Source organism: Nansenia antarctica (assembly GCF_963989245.1).
Source record: "Nansenia antarctica genome assembly, chromosome: 2".
Taxonomy (NCBI): Eukaryota; Metazoa; Chordata; class Actinopteri; order Argentiniformes; family Microstomatidae; genus Nansenia; species Nansenia antarctica.
Genome location: NC_137675.1, coordinates 61,633 through 80,000, shown reverse-complemented (window position 1 = coordinate 80,000; position 18,368 = coordinate 61,633). Strand labels below are relative to the sequence as shown.

Genomic DNA, 18,368 nt, shown 5'->3' with positions numbered 1-18,368 from the left:
TGTCTCTGTCTGTCTGTCTAACCCTTACTTCTGTCTCTGTCTGTCTGTCTGTCTAACCCTTACTTCTGTCTCTGTCTGTCTGTCTAACCCTTACTTCTGTCTCTGTCTGTCTGTCTGTCTAACCCTTACTTCTGTCTCTGTCTGTCTGTCTAACCCTTACTTCTGTCTCTGTCTGTCTGTCTGTCTAACCCTTACTTCTGTCTCTGTCTGTCTGTCTGTCTAACCCTTACTTCTGTCTCTGTCTGTCTGTCTAACCCTTACTTCTGTCTCTGTCTGTCTGTCTGTCTGTCTAACCCTTACTTCTGTCTCTGTCTGTCTGTCTAACCCTTACTTCTGTCTCTGTCTGTCTGTCTAACCCTTACTTCTGTCTCTGTCTGTCTGTCTAACCCTTACTTCTGTCTCTGTCTGTCTGTCTGTCTAACCCTTACTTCTGTCTGTCTGTCTGTCTGTCTGTCTAACCCTTACTTCTGTCTGTCTGTCTGTCTGTCTGTCTAACCCTTACTTCTGTCTCTGTCTTTCTGTCTAACCCTTACTTCTGTCTCTGTCTGTCTGTCTAACCATACTTCTGTCTCTGTCTGTCTGTCTAACCCTTACTTCTGTCTAGGGCTGTCCCAAACGACTATTTTTCTAACGATTAATCTAGCGATTATTTTGTCGAATAGTCTGACGACTAATTTAACGATTTTTTTTTTCTGTTCGGAAAAAAATATACAAATAAAAAATAAATAGCATGTGTAGGCCCCTTAATTTCCACCTCACTGCTATGTTTAGCCAACTTGAATGCCAACATGGCCATTTAGAAGTCTGTCCATCACCACAACACATAGCTAGCTAGTAGCTACATAGCTAGCTAACGTTACTCTCGCTGCTATGTTATGATTAGCTAAATTGATGCTAACGTAGCATGCGAGCTACGAGCTAGATAACATACAGTAGGTGCGAGCACCACAATGACAATAGGCTACCATAGCTAGCCAGCTACATAGCTAATGTTACTAACACCAGAAGACAAGACATACAAACTGTGGTGAGCTACATTGCTTGTGTAACATTAGCTAGTAGCTATCCATTTTTCACTCATACACGGCCGGAAAAGTGAACAGAAATACAATGGTGACTTACGGTGGTGCTATCTTGTGGCTGTCTTCACAAAGAGCTCCAGGATGCTTTCGCTTGAGGTGCTCGTTCATTGCAGACGTACTGCTGTGATAGGCCATTTCATTTTTGCTTATTTTTTTTGCTTATTTAAAAAATAAAAAAATAAACTTTTTTAATTTACGACTAACCGACGCATATTACGCAAACCGACGTATTGACGTAGTCGATGACGTCGACTAATCGTAACAGCCCTACTTCTGTCTCTGTCTGTCTTTCTGTCTAACCCTTACTTCTGTCTCTGTCTGTCTGTCTGTCTGTCTAACCCTTACTTCTGTCTCTGTCTGTCTGTCTGTCTAACCCTTACTTCTGTCTCTGTCTGTCTGTCTAACCCTTACTTCTGTCTCTGTCTGTCTTTCTGTCTAACCCTTACTTCTGTCTCTGTCTGTCTGTCTAACCCTTACTTCTGTCTCTGTCTGTCTTTCTGTCTAACCCTTACTTCTGTCTCTGTCTGTCTGTCTAACCCTTACTTCTGTGTCTGTCTGTCTGTCTGTCTAACCCTTACTTCTGTCTCTGTCTGTCTGTCTAACCCTTACTTCTGTCTCTGTCTGTCTGTCTAACCCTTACTTCTGTCTCTGTCTGTCTGTCTAACCCTTACTTCTGTCTCTGTCTGTCTGTCTAACCCTTACTTCTGTGTCTGTCTGTCTGTCTGTCTAACCCTTACTTCTGTCTCTGTCTGTCTGTCTAACCCTTACTTCTGTCTCTGTCTGTCTGTCTAACCCTTACTTCTGTCTCTGTCTGTCTGTCTGTCTAACCCTTACTTCTGTCTCTGTCTGTCTGTCTGTCGAACCCTTACTTCTGTCTCTGTCTGTCTGTCTAACCCTTACTTCTGTCTCTGTCTGTCTGTCTAACCCTTACTTCTGTCTCTGTCTGTCTGTCTGTCTAACCCTTACTTCTGTCTCTGTCTGTCTGTCTGTCTGTCTGTCTAACCCTTACTTCTGTCTCTGTCTGTCTGTCTGTCTAACCCTTACTTCTGTCTCTGTCTGTCTGTCTAACCCTTACTTCTGTCTCTGTCTGTCTGTCTAACCCTTACTTCTGTCTCTGTCTGTCTGTCTGTCTAACCCTTACTTCTGTCTCTGTCTGTCTGTCTGTCTGTCTAACCCTTACTTCTGTCTCTGTCTGTCTGTCTGTCTGTCTAACTAACCCTTACTTCTGTCTCTGTCTGTCTGTCTAACCCTTACTTCTGTCTCTGTCTGTCTGTCTGTCTGTCTGTCTAACCCTTACTTCTGTCTCTGTCTGTCTGTCTAACCCTTACTTCTGTGTCTGTCTGTCTAACCCTTACTTCTGTCTCTGTCTGTCTGTCTGTCTAACCCTTACTTCTGTCTCTGTCTGTCTGTCTAACCCTTACTTCTGTCTCTGTCTGTCTGTCTAACCCTTACTTCTGTCTCTGTCTGTCTGTCTGTCTAACCCTTACTTCTGTCTCTGTCTGTCTGTCTGTCTGTCTGTCTAACCCTTACTTCTGTCTCTGTCTGTCTGTCTGTCTGTCTAACTAACCCTTACTTCTGTCTCTGTCTGTCTGTCTAACCCTTACTTCTGTCTCTGTCTGTCTGTCTGTCTGTCTAACCCTTACTTCTGTCTCTGTCTGTCTGTCTAACCCTTACTTCTGTGTCTGTCTGTCTGTCTGTCTAACCCTTACTTCTGTCTCTGTCTGTCTGTCTGTCTGTCTAACCCTTACTTCTGTCTCTGTCTGTCTGTCTGTCTGTCTAACCCTTACTTCTGTCTCTGTCTGTCTGTCTAACCCTTACTTCTGTCTCTGTCTGTCTGTCTAACCCTTACTTCTGTCTCTGTCTGTCTGTCTAACCCTTACTTCTGTCTCTGTCTGTCTGTCTGTCTAACCCTTACTTCTGTCTCTGTCTGTCTGTCTAACCCTTACTTCTGTCTCTGTCTGTCTGTCTGTCTAACCCTTACTTCTGTCTCTGTCTGTCTGTCTGTCTAACCCTTACTTCTGTCTCTGTCTGTCTGTCTGTCTATCTAACCCTTACTTCTGTCTCTGTCTGTCTGTCTGTCTAACCCTTACTTCTGTCTCTGTCTGTCTGTCTGTCTGTCTCTGTCTGTCTGTCTGTCTGTCTAACCCTTACTTCTGTCTCTGTCTGTCTGTCTGACCCTTACTTCTGTCTCTGTCTGTCTGTCTGTCTGTCTAACCCTTACTTCTGTCTCTGTCTGTCTGTCTGTCTGTCTAACCCTTACTTCTGTCTCTGTCTGTCTGTCTAACCCTTACTTCTGTCTCTGTCTGTCTGTCTGTCTAACCCTTACTTCTGTCTCTGTCTGTCTGTCTGTCTGTCTAACCCTTACTTCTGTCTCTGTCTGTCTGTCTAACCCTTACTTCTGTCTCTGTCTGTCTGTCTGTCTGTCTAACCCTTACTTCTGTCTCTGTCTGTCTGTCTGTCTGTCTAACTAACCCTTACTTCTGTCTCTGTCTGTCTGTCTAACCCTTACTTCTGTCTCTGTCTGTCTGTCTGTCTGTCTGTCTAACCCTTACTTCTGTCTCTGTCTGTCTGTCTAACCCTTACTTCTGTGTCTGTCTGTCTAACCCTTACTTCTGTCTCTGTCTGTCTGTCTGTCTAACCCTTACTTCTGTCTCTGTCTGTCTGTCTAACCCTTACTTCTGTCTCTGTCTGTCTGTCTAACCCTTACTTCTGTCTCTGTCTGTCTGTCTGTCTAACCCTTACTTCTGTCTCTGTCTGTCTGTCTGTCTGTCTGTCTAACCCTTACTTCTGTCTCTGTCTGTCTGTCTGTCTGTCTAACTAACCCTTACTTCTGTCTCTGTCTGTCTGTCTAACCCTTACTTCTGTCTCTGTCTGTCTGTCTGTCTGTCTAACCCTTACTTCTGTCTCTGTCTGTCTGTCTAACCCTTACTTCTGTGTCTGTCTGTCTGTCTGTCTAACCCTTACTTCTGTCTCTGTCTGTCTGTCTGTCTGTCTGTCTAACCCTTACTTCTGTCTCTGTCTGTCTGTCTGTCTGTCTAACCCTTACTTCTGTCTCTGTCTGTCTGTCTGTCTAACCCTTACTTCTGTCTCTGTCTGTCTGTCTAACCCTTACTTCTGTCTCTGTCTGTCTGTCTAACCCTTACTTCTGTCTCTGTCTGTCTGTCTAACCCTTACTTCTGTCTCTGTCTGTCTGTCTGTCTAACCCTTACTTCTGTCTCTGTCTGTCTGTCTAACCCTTACTTCTGTCTCTGTCTGTCTGTCTGTCTAACCCTTACTTCTGTCTCTGTCTGTCTGTCTGTCTAACCCTTACTTCTGTCTCTGTCTGTCTGTCTGTCTATCTAACCCTTACTTCTGTCTCTGTCTGTCTGTCTGTCTAACCCTTACTTCTGTCTCTGTCTGTCTGTCTGTCTGTCTCTGTCTGTCTGTCTGTCTGTCTAACCCTTACTTCTGTCTCTGTCTGTCTGTCTGACCCTTACTTCTGTCTCTGTCTGTCTGTCTGTCTGTCTAACCCTTACTTCTGTCTCTGTCTGTCTGTCTGTCTGTCTAACCCTTACTTCTGTCTCTGTCTGTCTGTCTAACCCTTACTTCTGTCTCTGTCTGTCTGTCTGTCTAACCCTTACTTCTGTCTCTGTCTGTCTGTCTGTCTGTCTAACCCTTACTTCTGTCTCTGTCTGTCTGTCTGTCTAACCCTTACTTCTGTCTCTGTCTGTCTGTCTAACCCTTACTTCTGTCTCTGTCTGTCTGTCTGTCTGTCTAACCCTTACTTCTGTCTCTGTCTGTCTGTCTGTCTAACCCTTACTTCTGTCTCTGTCTGTCTGTCTGTCTAACCCTTACTTCTGTCTCTGTCTGTCTGTCTGTCTGTCTAACCCTTACTTCTGTCTCTGTCTGTCTGTCTGTCTGTCTAACCCTTACTTCTGTCTCTGTCTGTCTGTCTGTCTAACCCTTACTTCTGTCTCTGTCTGTCTGTCTAACCCTTACTTCTGTCTCTGTCTGTCTGTCTGTCTAACCCTTACTTCTGTCTCTGTCTGTCTGTCTGTCTGTCTGTCTAACCCTTACTTCTGTCTCTGTCTGTCTGTCTAACCCTTACTTCTGTCTCTGTCTGTCTGTCTAACCCTTACTTCTGTCTCTGTCTGTCTGTCTAACCCTTACTTCTGTCTCTGTCTGTCTGTCTGTCTAACCCTTACTTCTGTCTCTGTCTGTCTGTCTGTCTGTCTGTCTAACCCTTACTTCTGTCTCTGTCTGTCTGTCTAACCCTTACTTCTGTCTCTGTCTGTCTGTCTGTCTGTCTGTCTGTCTGTCTAACCCTTACTTCTGTCTCTGTCTGTCTGTCTGTCTGTCTAACCCTTACTTCTGTCTCTGTCTGTCTGTCTAACCCTTACTTCTGTCTCTGTCTGTCTGTCTGTCTAACCCTTACTTCTGTCTCTGTCTGTCTGTCTGTCTAACCCTTACTTCTGTCTCTGTCTGTCTGTCTAACCCTTACTTCTGTCTCTGTCTGTCTGTCTAACCCTTACTTCTGTCTCTGTCTGTCTGTCTGTCTAACCCTTACTTCTGTCTCTGTCTGTCTGTCTGTCTAACCCTTACTTCTGTCTCTGTCTGTCTGTCTGTCTGTCTGTCTGTCTAACCCTTACTTCTGTCTCTGTCTGTCTGTCTGTCTGTCTGTCTAACCCTTACTTCTGTCTCTGTCTGTCTGTCTGTCTAACCCTTACTTCTGTCTCTGTCTGTCTGTCTGTCTAACCCTTACTTCTGTCTCTGTCTGTCTGTCTGTCTAACCCTTACTTCTGTCTCTGTCTGTCTGTCTAACCCTTACTTCTGTCTCTGTCTGTCTGTCTAACCCTTACTTCTGTCTCTGTCTGTCTGTCTGTCTAACCCTTACTTCTGTCTCTGTCTGTCTGTCTGTCTAACCCTTACTTCTGTCTCTGTCTGTCTGTCTAACCCTTACTTCTGTCTCTGTCTGTCTGTCTGTCTGTCTAACCCTTACTTCTGTCTCTGTCTGTCTGTCTGTCTGTCTAACCCTTACTTCTGTCTCTGTCTGTCTGTCTGTCTGTCTGTCTGTCTAACTAACCCTTACTTCTGTCTCTGTCTGTCTGTCTAACCCTTACTTCTGTCTGTCTGTCTGTCTGTCTAACCCTTACTTCTGTCTCTGTCTGTCTGTCTAACCCTTACTTCTGTCTCTGTCTGTCTGTCTGTCTAACCCTTACTTCTGTCTCTGTCTGTCTGTCTAACCCTTACTTCTGTCTCTGTCTGTCTGTCTGTCTAACCCTTACTTCTGTCTGTCTGTCTGTCTGTCTAACCCTTACTTCTGTCTCTGTCTGTCTGTCTGTCTAACCCTTACTTCTGTCTCTGTCTGTCTGTCTGTCTAACCCTTACTTCTGTCTGTCTGTCTGTCTGTCTGTCTGTCTAACCCTTACTTCTGTCTCTGTCTGTCTGTCTGTCTGTCTAACCCTTACTTCTGTCTCTGTCTGTCTGTCTGTCTGTCTAACCCTTACTTCTGTCTCTGTCTGTCTGTCTGTCTAACCCTTACTTCTGTCTGTCTGTCTGTCTGTCTGTCTAACCCTTACTTCTGTCTCTGTCTGTCTGTCTGTCTAACCCTTACTTCTGTCTGTCTGTCTGTCTGTCTGTCTAACCCTTACTTCTGTCTCTGTCTGTCTGTCTGTCTGTCTAACCCTTACTTCTGTCTCTGTCTGTCTGTCTGTCTGTCTAACCCTTACTTCTGTCTCTGTCTGTCTGTCTGTCTAACCCTTACTTCTGTCTCTGTCTGTCTGTCTGTCTAACCCTTACTTCTGTCTCTGTCTGTCTGTCTGTCTAACCCTTACTTCTGTCTCTGTCTGTCTGTCTGTCTAACCCTTACTTCTGTCTCTGTCTGTCTGTCTAACCCTTACTTCTGTCTCTGTCTGTCTGTCTAACCCTTACTTCTGTCTCTGTCTGTCTGTCTAACCCTTACTTCTGTCTCTGTCTGTCTGTCTGTCTGTCTGTCTAACCCTTACTTCTGTCTCTGTCTGTCTGTCTAACCCTTACTTCTGTCTCTGTCTGTCTGTCTAACCCTTACTTCTGTCTCTGTCTGTCTGTCTGTCTAACCCTTACTTCTGTCTCTGTCTGTCTGTCTGTCTGTCTAACCCTTACTTCTGTCTCTGTCTGTCTGTCTGTCTAACCCTTACTTCTGTCTCTGTCTGTCTGTCTAACCCTTACTTCTGTCTCTGTCTGTCTGTCTGTCTAACCCTTACTTCTGTCTCTGTCTGTCTGTCTGTCTAACCCTTACTTCTGTCTCTGTCTGTCTGTCTGTCTGTCTAACCCTTACTTCTGTCTCTGTCTGTCTGTCTAACCCTTACTTCTGTCTCTGTCTGTCTGTCTAACCCTTACTTCTGTCTCTGTCTGTCTGTCTAACCCTTACTTCTGTCTCTGTCTGTCTGTCTGTCTGTCTAACCCTTACTTCTGTCTCTGTCTGTCTGTCTAACCCTTACTTCTGTGTCTGTCTGTCTGTCTAACCCTTACTTCTGTGTCTGTCTGTCTGTCTAACCCTTACTTCTGTCTCTGTCTAACCCTTACTTCTGTCTCTGTCTGTCTGTCTAACCCTTACTTCTGTCTCTGTCTCTGTCTGTCTGTCTAACCCTTACTTCTGTCTCTGTCTGTCTGTCTGTCTAACCCTTACTTCTGTCTCTGTCTAACCCTTACTTCTGTCTCTGTCTGTCTGTCTGTCTGTCTAACCCTTACTTCTGTCTCTGTCTGTCTGTCTGACCCTTACTTCTGTCTCTGTCTGTCTGTCTGTCTGTCTAACCCTTACTTCTGTCTCTGTCTGTCTGTCTGTCTGTCTAACCCTTACTTCTGTCTCTGTCTGTCTGTCTGTCTAACCCTTACTTCTGTCTCTGTCTGTCTGTCTAACCCTTACTTCTGTCTCTGTCTGTCTGTCTGTCTAACCCTTACTTCTGTCTCTGTCTGTCTGTCTGTCTAACCCTTACTTCTGTCTCTGTCTGTCTGTCTGTCTATCTAACCCTTACTTCTGTCTCTGTCTCTGTCTGTCTGTCTAACCCTTACTTCTGTCTCTGTCTGTCTGTCTGTCTGACCCTTACTTCTGTCTCTGTCTGTCTGTCTGTCTGTCTAACCCTTACTTCTGTCTCTGTCTGTCTGTCTGTCTGTCTAACCCTTACTTCTGTCTCTGTCTGTCTGTCTAACCCTTACTTCTGTCTCTGTCTGTCTGTCTGTCTAACCCTTACTTCTGTCTCTGTCTGTCTGTCTAACCCTTACTTCTGTCTCTGTCTGTCTGTCTAACCCTTACTTCTGTCTCTGTCTGTCTGTCTGTCTAACCCTTACTTCTGTCTCTGTCTGTCTGTCTAACCCTTACTTCTGTCTCTGTCTGTCTGTCTAACCCTTACTTCTGTCTCTGTCTGTCTGTCTGTCTGTCTAACCCTTACTTCTGTCTCTGTCTGTCTGTCTGTCTAACCCTTACTTCTGTCTCTGTCTGTCTGTCTGTCTAACCCTTACTTCTGTCTCTGTCTGTCTGTCTGTCTAACCCTTACTTCTGTCTCTGTCTGTCTGTCTGTCTAACCCTTACTTCTGTCTCTGTCTGTCTGTCTGTCTGTCTAACCCTTACTTCTGTCTCTGTCTGTCTGTCTGTCTGTCTGTCTAACCCTTACTTCTGTCTCTGTCTGTCTGTCTAACCCTTACTCCTGTCTCTGTCTGTCTGTCTAACCCTTACTTCTGTCTCTGTCTGTCTGTCTAACCCTTACTTCTGTCTCTGTCTGTCTGTCTAACCCTTACATCTGTCTCTGTCTGTCTGTCTAACCCTTACTTCTGTCTCTGTCTGTCTGTCTGTCTGTCTGTCTGTCTAACCCTTACTTCTGTCTCTGTCTGTCTGTCTAACCCTTACTTCTGTCTCTGTCTGTCTGTCTAACCCTTACTTCTGTCTCTGTCTGTCTGTCTAACCCTTACTTCTGTCTCTGTCTGTCTGTCTGTCTAACCCTTACTTCTGTCTCTGTCTGTCTGTCTGTCTGTCTGTCTAACCCTTACTTCTGTCTCTGTCTGTCTGTCTAACCCTTACTTCTGTCTCTGTCTGTCTGTCTAACCCTTACTTCTGTCTCTGTCTGTCTGTCTGTCTGTCTGTCTGTCTAACCCTTACTTCTGTCTCTGTCTGTCTGTCTAACCCTTACTTCTGTCTCTGTCTGTCTGTCTGTCTGTCTAACCCTTACTTCTGTCTCTGTCTGTCTGTCTAACCCTTACTTCTGTCTCTGTCTGTCTGTCTGTCTAACCCTTACTTCTGTCTCTGTCTGTCTGTCTGTCTAACCCTTACTTCTGTCTCTGTCTGTCTGTCTGTCTAACCCTTACTTCTGTCTCTGTCTGTCTGTCTGTCTAACCCTTACTTCTGTCTCTGTCTGTCTGTCTGTCTAACCCTTACTTCTGTCTCTGTCTAACCCTTACTTCTGTCTCTGTCTGTCTGTCTGACCCTTACTTCTGTCTCTGTCTGTCTGTCTGTCTAACCCTTACTTCTGTCTCTGTCTGTCTGTCTGTCTAACCCTTACTTCTGTCTCTGTCTGTCTGTCTAACCCTTACTTCTGTCTCTGTCTGTCTGTCTAACCCTTACTTCTGTCTCTGTCTGTCTGTCTAACCCTTACTTCTGTGTCTGTCTGTCTGTCTAACCCTTACTTCTGTCTCTGTCTGTCTGTCTGTCTGTCTAACCCTTACTTCTGTCTCTGTCTGTCTGTCTGTCTAACCCTTACTTCTGTCTCTGTCTGTCTGTCTGTCTGTCTAACCCTTACTTCTGTCTCTGTCTGTCTAACCCTTACTTCTGTCTCTGTCTGTCTGTCTGTCTAACCCTTACTTCTGTCTCTGTCTGTCTGTCTGTCTGTCTAACCCTTACTTCTGTCTCTGTCTGTCTGTCTGTCTAACCCTTACTTCTGTCTCTGTCTGTCTGTCTGTCTGTCTAACCCTTACTTCTGTCTCTGTCTGTCTGTCTGTCTGTCTAACCCTTACTTCTGTCTCTGTCTGTCTGTCTGTCTGTCTGTCTAACCCTTACTTCTGTCTCTATCTGTCTGTCTGTCTGTCTGTCTATCTAACCCTTACTTCTGTCTCTGTCTCTGTCTGTCTGTCTAACCCTTACATCTGTCTCTGTCTGTCTGTCTGTCTAACCCTTACTTCTGTCTCTGTCTGTCTGTCTGTCTAACCCTTACTTCTGTCTCTGTCTGTCTGTCTAACCCTTACTTCTGTCTCTGTCTGTCTGTCTGTCTAACCCTTACTTCTGTCTCTGTCTGTCTGTCTAACCCTTACTTCTGTCTCTGTCTGTCTGTCTAACCCTTACTTCTGTCTCTGTCTGTCTGTCTGTCTGTCTGTCTAACCCTTACTTCTGTCTCTGTCTGTCTGTCTGTCTAACCCTTACTTCTGTCTCTGTCTGTCTGTCTGTCTAACCCTTACTTCTGTCTCTGTCTGTCTGTCTGTCTAACCCTTACTTCTGTCTCTGTCTGTCTGTCTGTCTGTCTAACCCTTACTTCTGTCTCTGTCTGTCTGTCTAACCCTTACTCCTGTCTCTGTCTGTCTGTCTAACCCTTACTTCTGTCTCTGTCTGTCTGTCTAACCCTTACTTCTGTCTCTGTCTGTCTGTCTGTCTGTCTAACCCTTACTTCTGTCTCTGTCTGTCTGTCTAACCCTTACATCTGTCTCTGTCTGTCTGTCTGTCTAACCCTTACTTCTGTCTCTGTCTGTCTGTCTGTCTGTCTAACCCTTACTTCTGTCTCTGTCTGTCTGTCTAACCCTTACTTCTGTCTCTGTCTGTCTGTCTAACCCTTACTTCTGTCTCTGTCTGTCTGTCTAACCCTTACTTCTGTCTCTGTCTGTCTGTCTAACCCTTACTTCTGTCTCTGTCTGTCTGTCTGTCTAACCCTTACTTCTGTCTCTGTCTGTCTGTCTGTCTGTCTGTCTAACCCTTACTTCTGTCTCTGTCTGTCTGTCTAACCCTTACTTCTGTCTCTGTCTGTCTGTCTAACCCTTACTTCTGTCTCTGTCTGTCTGTCTAACCCTTACTTCTGTCTCTGTCTGTCTGTCTAACCCTTACTTCTGTCTCTGTCTGTCTGTCTGTCTAACCCTTACTTATGTCTCTGTCTGTCTGTCTAACCCTTACTTCTGTCTCTGTCTGTCTGTCTGTCTAACCCTTACTTCTGTCTCTGTCTGTCTGTCTGTCTGTCTATCTAACCCTTACTTCTGTCTCTGTCTCTGTCTGTCTGTCTAACCCTTACTTCTGTCTCTGTCTGTCTGTCTGTCTAACCCTTACTTCTGTCTCTGTCTGTCTGTCTGTCTAACCCTTACTTCTGTCTCTGTCTGTCTAACCCTTACTTCTGTCTCTGTCTGTCTGTCTGACCCTTACTTCTGTCTCTGTCTGTCTGTCTGTCTAACCCTTACTTCTGTCTCTGTCTGTCTGTCTGTCTAACCCTTACTTCTGTCTCTGTCTGTCTGTCTAACCCTTACTTCTGTCTCTGTCTGTCTGTCTAACCCTTACTTCTGTCTCTGTCTGTCTGTCTAACCCTTACTTCTGTGTCTGTCTGTCTGTCTAACCCTTACTTCTGTCTCTGTCTGTCTGTCTGTCTGTCTAACCCTTACTTCTGTCTCTGTCTGTCTGTCTGTCTAACCCTTACTTCTGTCTCTGTCTGTCTGTCTGTCTGTCTAACCCTTACTTCTGTCTCTGTCTGTCTAACCCTTACTTCTGTCTCTGTCTGTCTGTCTGTCTAACCCTTACTTCTGTCTCTGTCTGTCTGTCTGTCTAACCCTTACTTCTGTCTCTGTCTGTCTGTCTGTCTGTCTAACCCTTACTTCTGTCTCTGTCTGTCTGTCTGTCTAACCCTTACTTCTGTCTCTGTCTGTCTGTCTGTCTGTCTAACCCTTACTTCTGTCTCTATCTGTCTGTCTATCTAACCCTTACTTCTGTCTCTGTCTCTGTCTGTCTGTCTAACCCTTACTTCTGTCTCTGTCTGTCTGTCTGTCTAACCCTTACTTCTGTCTCTGTCTGTCTGTCTGTCTAACCCTTACTTCTGTCTCTGTCTGTCTGTCTGTCTAACCCTTACTTCTGTCTCTGTCTGTCTGTCTGTCTGTCTAACCCTTACTTCTGTCTCTGTCTGTCTGTCTAACCCTTACTCCTGTCTCTGTCTGTCTGTCTAACCCTTACTTCTGTCTCTGTCTGTCTGTCTAACCCTTACTTCTGTCTCTGTCTGTCTGTCTAACCCTTACTTCTGTCTCTGTCTGTCTGTCTAACCCTTACATCTGTCTCTGTCTGTCTGTCTGTCTAACCCTTACTTCTGTCTCTGTCTGTCTGTCTGTCTGTCTGTCTAACCCTTACTTCTGTCTCTGTCTGTCTGTCTAACCCTTACTTCTGTCTCTGTCTGTCTGTCTAACCCTTACTTCTGTCTCTGTCTGTCTGTCTAACCCTTACTTCTGTCTCTGTCTGTCTGTCTAACCCTTACTTCTGTCTCTGTCTGTCTGTCTGTCTAACCCTTACTTCTGTCTCTGTCTGTCTGTCTGTCTGTCTGTCTAACCCTTACTTCTGTCTCTGTCTGTCTGTCTAACCCTTACTTCTGTCTCTGTCTGTCTGTCTAACCCTTACTTCTGTCTCTGTCTGTCTGTCTAACCCTTACTTCTGTCTCTGTCTGTCTGTCTAACCCTTACTTCTGTCTCTGTCTGTCTGTCTGTCTAACCCTTACTTATGTCTCTGTCTGTCTGTCTAACCCTTACTTCTGTCTCTGTCTGTCTGTCTGTCTAACCCTTACTTCTGTCTCTGTCTGTCTGTCTGTCTAACCCTTACTTCTGTCTCTGTCTGTCTGTCTGTCTGTCTATCTAACCCTTACTTCTGTCTCTGTCTCTGTCTGTCTGTCTAACCCTTACTTCTGTCTCTGTCTGTCTGTCTGTCTAACCCTTACTTCTGTCTCTGTCTAACCCTTACTTCTGTCTCTGTCTGTCTAACCCTTACTTCTGTCTCTGTCTGTCTGTCTGACCCTTACTTCTGTCTCTGTCTGTCTGTCTGTCTAACCCTTACTTCTGTCTCTGTCTGTCTGTCTGTCTAACCCTTACTTCTGTCTCTGTCTGTCTGTCTAACCCTTACTTCTGTCTCTGTCTGTCTGTCTAACCCTTACTTCTGTCTCTGTCTGTCTGTCTAACCCTTACTTCTGTGTCTGTCTGTCTGTCTGTCTAACCCTTACTTCTGTCTCTGTCTGTCTGTCTGTCTGTCTAACCCTTACTTCTGTCTCTGTCTGTCTGTCTGTCTAACCCTTACTTCTGTCTCTGTCTGTCTGTCTGTCTGTCTGTCTAACCCTTACTTCTGTCTCTGTCTGTCTAACCCTTACTTCTGTCTCTGTCTGTCTGTCTGTCTAACCCTTACTTCTGTCTCTGTCTGTCTGTCTGTCTAACCCTTACTTCTGTCTCTGTCTGTCTGTCTGTCTGTCTAACCCTTACTTCTGTCTCTGTCTGTCTGTCTGTCTGTCTAACCCTTACTTCTGTCTCTATCTGTCTGTCTGTCTGTCTATCTAACCCTTACTTCTGTCTCTGTCTCTGTCTGTCTGTCTAACCCTTACTTCTGTCTCTGTCTGTCTGTCTAACCCTTACATCTGTCTCTGTCTGTCTGTCTGTCTAACCCTTACTTCTGTCTCTGTCTAACCCTTACTTCTGTCTCTGTCTGTCTGTCTGTCTGTCTAACCCTTACTTCTGTCTCTGTCTGTCTGTCTGTCTAACCCTTACTTCTGTCTCTGTCTGTCTTTCTGTCTAACCCTTACTTCTGTCTCTGTCTGTCTGTCTAACCCTTACTTCTGTGTCTGTCTGTCTGTCTAACCCTTACTTCTGTGTCTGTCTGTCTGTCTAACCCTTACTTCTGTCTCTGTCTGTCTGTCTGTCTGTCTAACCCTTACTTCTGTCTCTGTCTGTCTGTCTGTCTGTCTAACCCTTACTTCTGTCTCTGTCTGTCTGTCTAACCCTTACTTCTGTCTCTGTCTGTCTGTCTAACCCTTACTTCTGTCTCTGTCTGTCTGTCTAACCCTTACTTCTGTCTCTGTCTGTCTGTCTGTCTAACCCTTACTTCTGTCTCTGTCTGTCTGTCTGTCTAACCCTTACTTCTGTCTCTGTCTGTCTGTCTGTCTAACCCTTACTTCTGTCTCTGTCTGTCTGTCTGCAGGTGCAGCACCTGTCTCAGGGGTGGTGGAGGCTGGTGTCCAGGCAGAGGGCTCTGCCCAGACGGGGGTTAACTGAAGCTGAAGGACGTCAGGGAAGGGTTCAGGACGGGTTGGAGGATCAAGGGACCAGCTAAGGGTGGGGTTCACTAACTAACTAACTAACTAACTGGACAAGAGAAGCATCTGCTGGTTGGGTGCACAAGCGATTTGCTGTTTTAAAAAGAGTATCGCGATACATTTTTAATCTCACTGATTTGCATCGTCACATATTTCTAGCGATAATTAACTTGCGATGCATTGTTACATCCCTTGTCTCTACTATGATGGAGAAGTCTTGGAGAGGGCAGGCTTTCCCAGGGAGGAAGAGCAGCTCAGTCTTGTTAAGGTTGAGCTTGAGATGGTGGGCTGACATCCAAGCAGAGATGTCAGCGAGACATGCAGAGACACGTGTTGCCACATGTACGTCAGAGGGGGGGAAGACAGGAAGAGTTGAGTGTCGTCTGCGTAGCTGTGGTAGGAGAACCCATGTGAGGAAATGACCAAACCAAGAGACTTGGTATAGAGGGAGAACAGTAAGGGCCCTAGGACAGAGCCCTGGGGGACCCCAGTGGTATAGAGGGAGAACAGTAGGGGCCCTAGGACAGAGCCCTGAGGGACCCCAGTGGTATAGAGGGAGAACAGTAAGGGCCCTAGGACAGAGCCCTGGGGTACCCCAGTGGTATAGAGGGAGAACAGTAGGGGCCCTAGGACAGAGCCCTGGGGGACCCCAGTGGTATAGAGGGAGAACAGTAAGGGCCCTAGGACAGAGCCCTGGGGGACCCCAGTTGTATAGAGGGAGAACAGTAAGGGCCCTAGGACAGAGCCCTGAGGGACCCCAGTGGTATAGAGGGAGAACAGTAAGGGCCCTAGGACAGAGCCCTGGGGGACCCCAGTGGTATAGAGGGAGAACAGTAAGGGCCCTAGGACAGAGCCCTGAGGGACCCCAGTGGTATAGAGGGAGAAGAGTAAGGGCTAGGACAGAGCCCTGGGGGACCCCAGTGGTATAGAGGGAGAACAGTAAGGGCCCCAGGACAGAGCCCTGAGAGACCCCAGTGGTATAGAGGGAGAACAGTAAGGGCCCTAGGACAGAGCCCTGAGGGACCCCAGTGGTATAGAGGGAGAACAGTAAGGGCCCCAGGACAGAGCCCTGAGAGACCCCAGTGGTATAGAGGGAGAACAGTAAGGGCCCTAGGACAGAGCCCTGAGGGACCCCAGTGGTATAGAGGGAGAACAGTAAGGGCCCCAGGACAGAGCCCTGAGAGACCCCAGTGGTATAGAGGGAGAACAGTAAGGGCCCTAGGACAGAGCCCTGAGGGACCCTAGTGGTGAGGGCTCATGTAGGGGACAGCGATCCTCTACACATCACCTGGTAAGAGCCCTAGGACCAACCCTAACCCTAGGACTAACATCTATATGGACCAGCCTGCAAAAAAACCCATGTTGTTCTCTACTCATCTTGTACTATCCTAACCTTATACTCATCATACTAACTAACTAACTAACCCTAACCTTAATGATGCTCATTAGGATTACTACACTCTCCTGTCACATTGAATGTGGAAGGGAATCTGTACTGTCAATGTGTTAGAACTGTTGATTATAACAGTGTCAATGTGTTATAACTGTTGATTATAACAGTGTCAATGTGTTATACCTGTTGATTATAACAGTGTCAATGTGTTATACCTGTTGGTTATAGCAGTGTCTGTGTTATACCTGTTGGTTATACCTGTTGGTTATAACTGTTGATTATAACAGTGATCTACAGAGTTGATCTAATTAGCTGATCTCTTATTGGAATGACATGAGGGATTTGTGGCATTTAAAACATAATTCTACTGGAATTTAAGCAAGATGCTAAAAGGGATATTGTGCCAAAGGGGATTAACTGTATTTTGATTTGAAAAATGTTTAGCCTATATATTTTTGTATCACTTTATTTGATGTTTTCCATGATCTTGTGTATGATGCAGCAATAAAAAGGAAACATATTGAAACATAATGTTGTAATATTGTGTCCTATTACTGCTGCTGGGGCTACTGCTCTGTTTGAGTCTCTGTGTGATTGTGAAGATGAGAGATGATTAGAATCTGGCTTCATATCAGAGCAACCCCACCCCCAACCCCTAACCCCCAACCCCTAACCCAGTCTGTATAGTCTGTATCTATGACTACGGCTCTACGATTCTGTTGGTATGGTATCTGACCATCACCATGGCTACTGAGGTGTCTGACATCACCATGGCTACTGAGGTGTCTGACATCCCCATGGCTACTGAGGTGTGTTGACATGAGTGTGCTCTCCAGTCATCCCTATCCCAGTGTGAGTGGGGCATAATTGGTTGATTGACACCAGCTGTGTGACATGAATGATTGAGCCAGCTGATCCTATATATGTGACCATTCCCACAATAAACGTTGCTTCCTTGATACCATGAACCCTGTCTGACAGCGTATGATTCCTCCGTTCAGTGTGTAGTCCGATCGTTATGGTCTTAGCCAATACGCAATAACCAACGTTTAACAGGTTATGGGCCCAGAGTGCTACCATGGCGAGACAATCGGAAAGAAGTTCGCGTTGGTCTCGACTAGCGTTTGACGGAGATGAGGAAAGGTACGAACTGTGGGAAACAAAGTTCATGGGCCATCTCCGGCTACAGAAACTGAAAGACACTCTCAGAACAGACCTTCCCTTAACAGCTTCGGCTCAGGAGTTGAGAGAAGATGAGGAGAAAAATGCAGAGATTTACGCAGAGCTCATTCAGTTTCTAGATGACAAAAGTTTGTCGCTCATAATGCGAGACGCACCAGATGACGGACGGAAAGCCCTAGAGATATTGCGCAATTATTATGCGGGTTCAGGGAAGCCAAGGGTTATAAGTCTCTATACAGAGTTGACCACACTGCAAAAGTCTAACAGTGAAACAGTGACCGACTATATCATTCGTGCAGAAAGGGCAATAACTGCACTGAGGAATGCAGATGAGACTTTGAGTGATAGCCTACTTGTGGCTATGGTATTGAAAGGACTGCCCGAGTCATTTAAACCCTTTGCGATACATGTCACACAGAGTGACGAGACCATGCCTTTTTCTGTGTTTAAAACTAAGCTCAGGAGTTTTGAGGACACTGAGAAAATGCGCGTAACGGCGTCGGAGGACAATGTTATGCGAGCCCAAGCCCTGTCTGACCGGGGTGCCCAGAACGCCCAAAGCGCACGTAGCCAGAGCGCACAGCGAACAGACATTGTGTGCTACAAATGTGGCCAAAAGGGACATATCAAAAGGACCTGTCGACGCAAGGTGTGGTGTAACCACTGTAGGAGCTCCACACATCAAGGAGCCGCCTGCAGAAGGAGACCGGACCAGGACGACGCGCGAGGGGTGTCCGAGCAAGTGAGTGGTCATGACAACACTTACGCGTTTCTGGCTAAGGACAAGCCAGGACGCAGTGTTACGAGGGGCCTGATGGTGGACACCGGTGCGACTGCGCATATTATCACCGACCTGGCCAGGTTCAAGGTGTTCGATGACGGTTTCCAGGCCGAGACGCACTGCGTGGAGCTGGCGGACGGCACGAGGAGCAAAGGGGTCGCAGAGCGCAGAGGAGATGCGGAGGTGTGCTTGATGGACAGCCGAGGGAGGCGACTGACTACAACGCTGCGAGGGGCGCTGTACATCCCCTCATTCCCCCAGGACATCTTCTCGGTGAGAGCAGCCACAGACACTGGGGCAACTGTGATCTTCAGAACAGGAGAAGACATTCTACAGCACAGAGACGGTACTGCATTTCACATCCATGAGCATAATAGACTATATTATTTGCACTGTATCTGTCTGCCTCTTCCTGGACAGTGATGGTTCATGACAAGCCCTCATGGTTCATGTAGCATCATAATTACCATTACCAGCATTTTCCATTTCCCATAAACGATGAATTGAGAATCAAGGACCCCAATTGAAATAAGCCAGTGGCTTTCTTGGGTTTTTATCCTGTTAGTTGACTTGATTGATTGATTGAAAACTTTATTAGAATGTTTGCAGAAGTAGGTACATGAAAGTACATATTACATACAAGGTCAACTAAAAGGATAAAAACCCAAGAAAGCCACTGGCTT

General features: G+C 46.1%; 1 protein-coding gene across 1 annotated transcript in view; it reads left to right on the top strand.

Annotated features, from left to right (window-relative positions):
* Positions 1-16,540, top strand: part of LOC308151768 (major facilitator superfamily domain-containing protein 12-like) — a gene marked incomplete at its 3' end in the record, with an annotated part of 30,355 nt that extends 13,815 nt beyond the window's left edge. The window contains exon 11 of the mRNA XM_080524669.1: positions 16,401-16,540. Coding sequence (XP_080380795.1) covers positions 16,401-16,540 — 140 coding nt within the window. The remainder of the gene's footprint in view (positions 1-16,400) is intronic.
* Between the last annotated feature and the right edge of the window lie 1,828 nt (positions 16,541-18,368).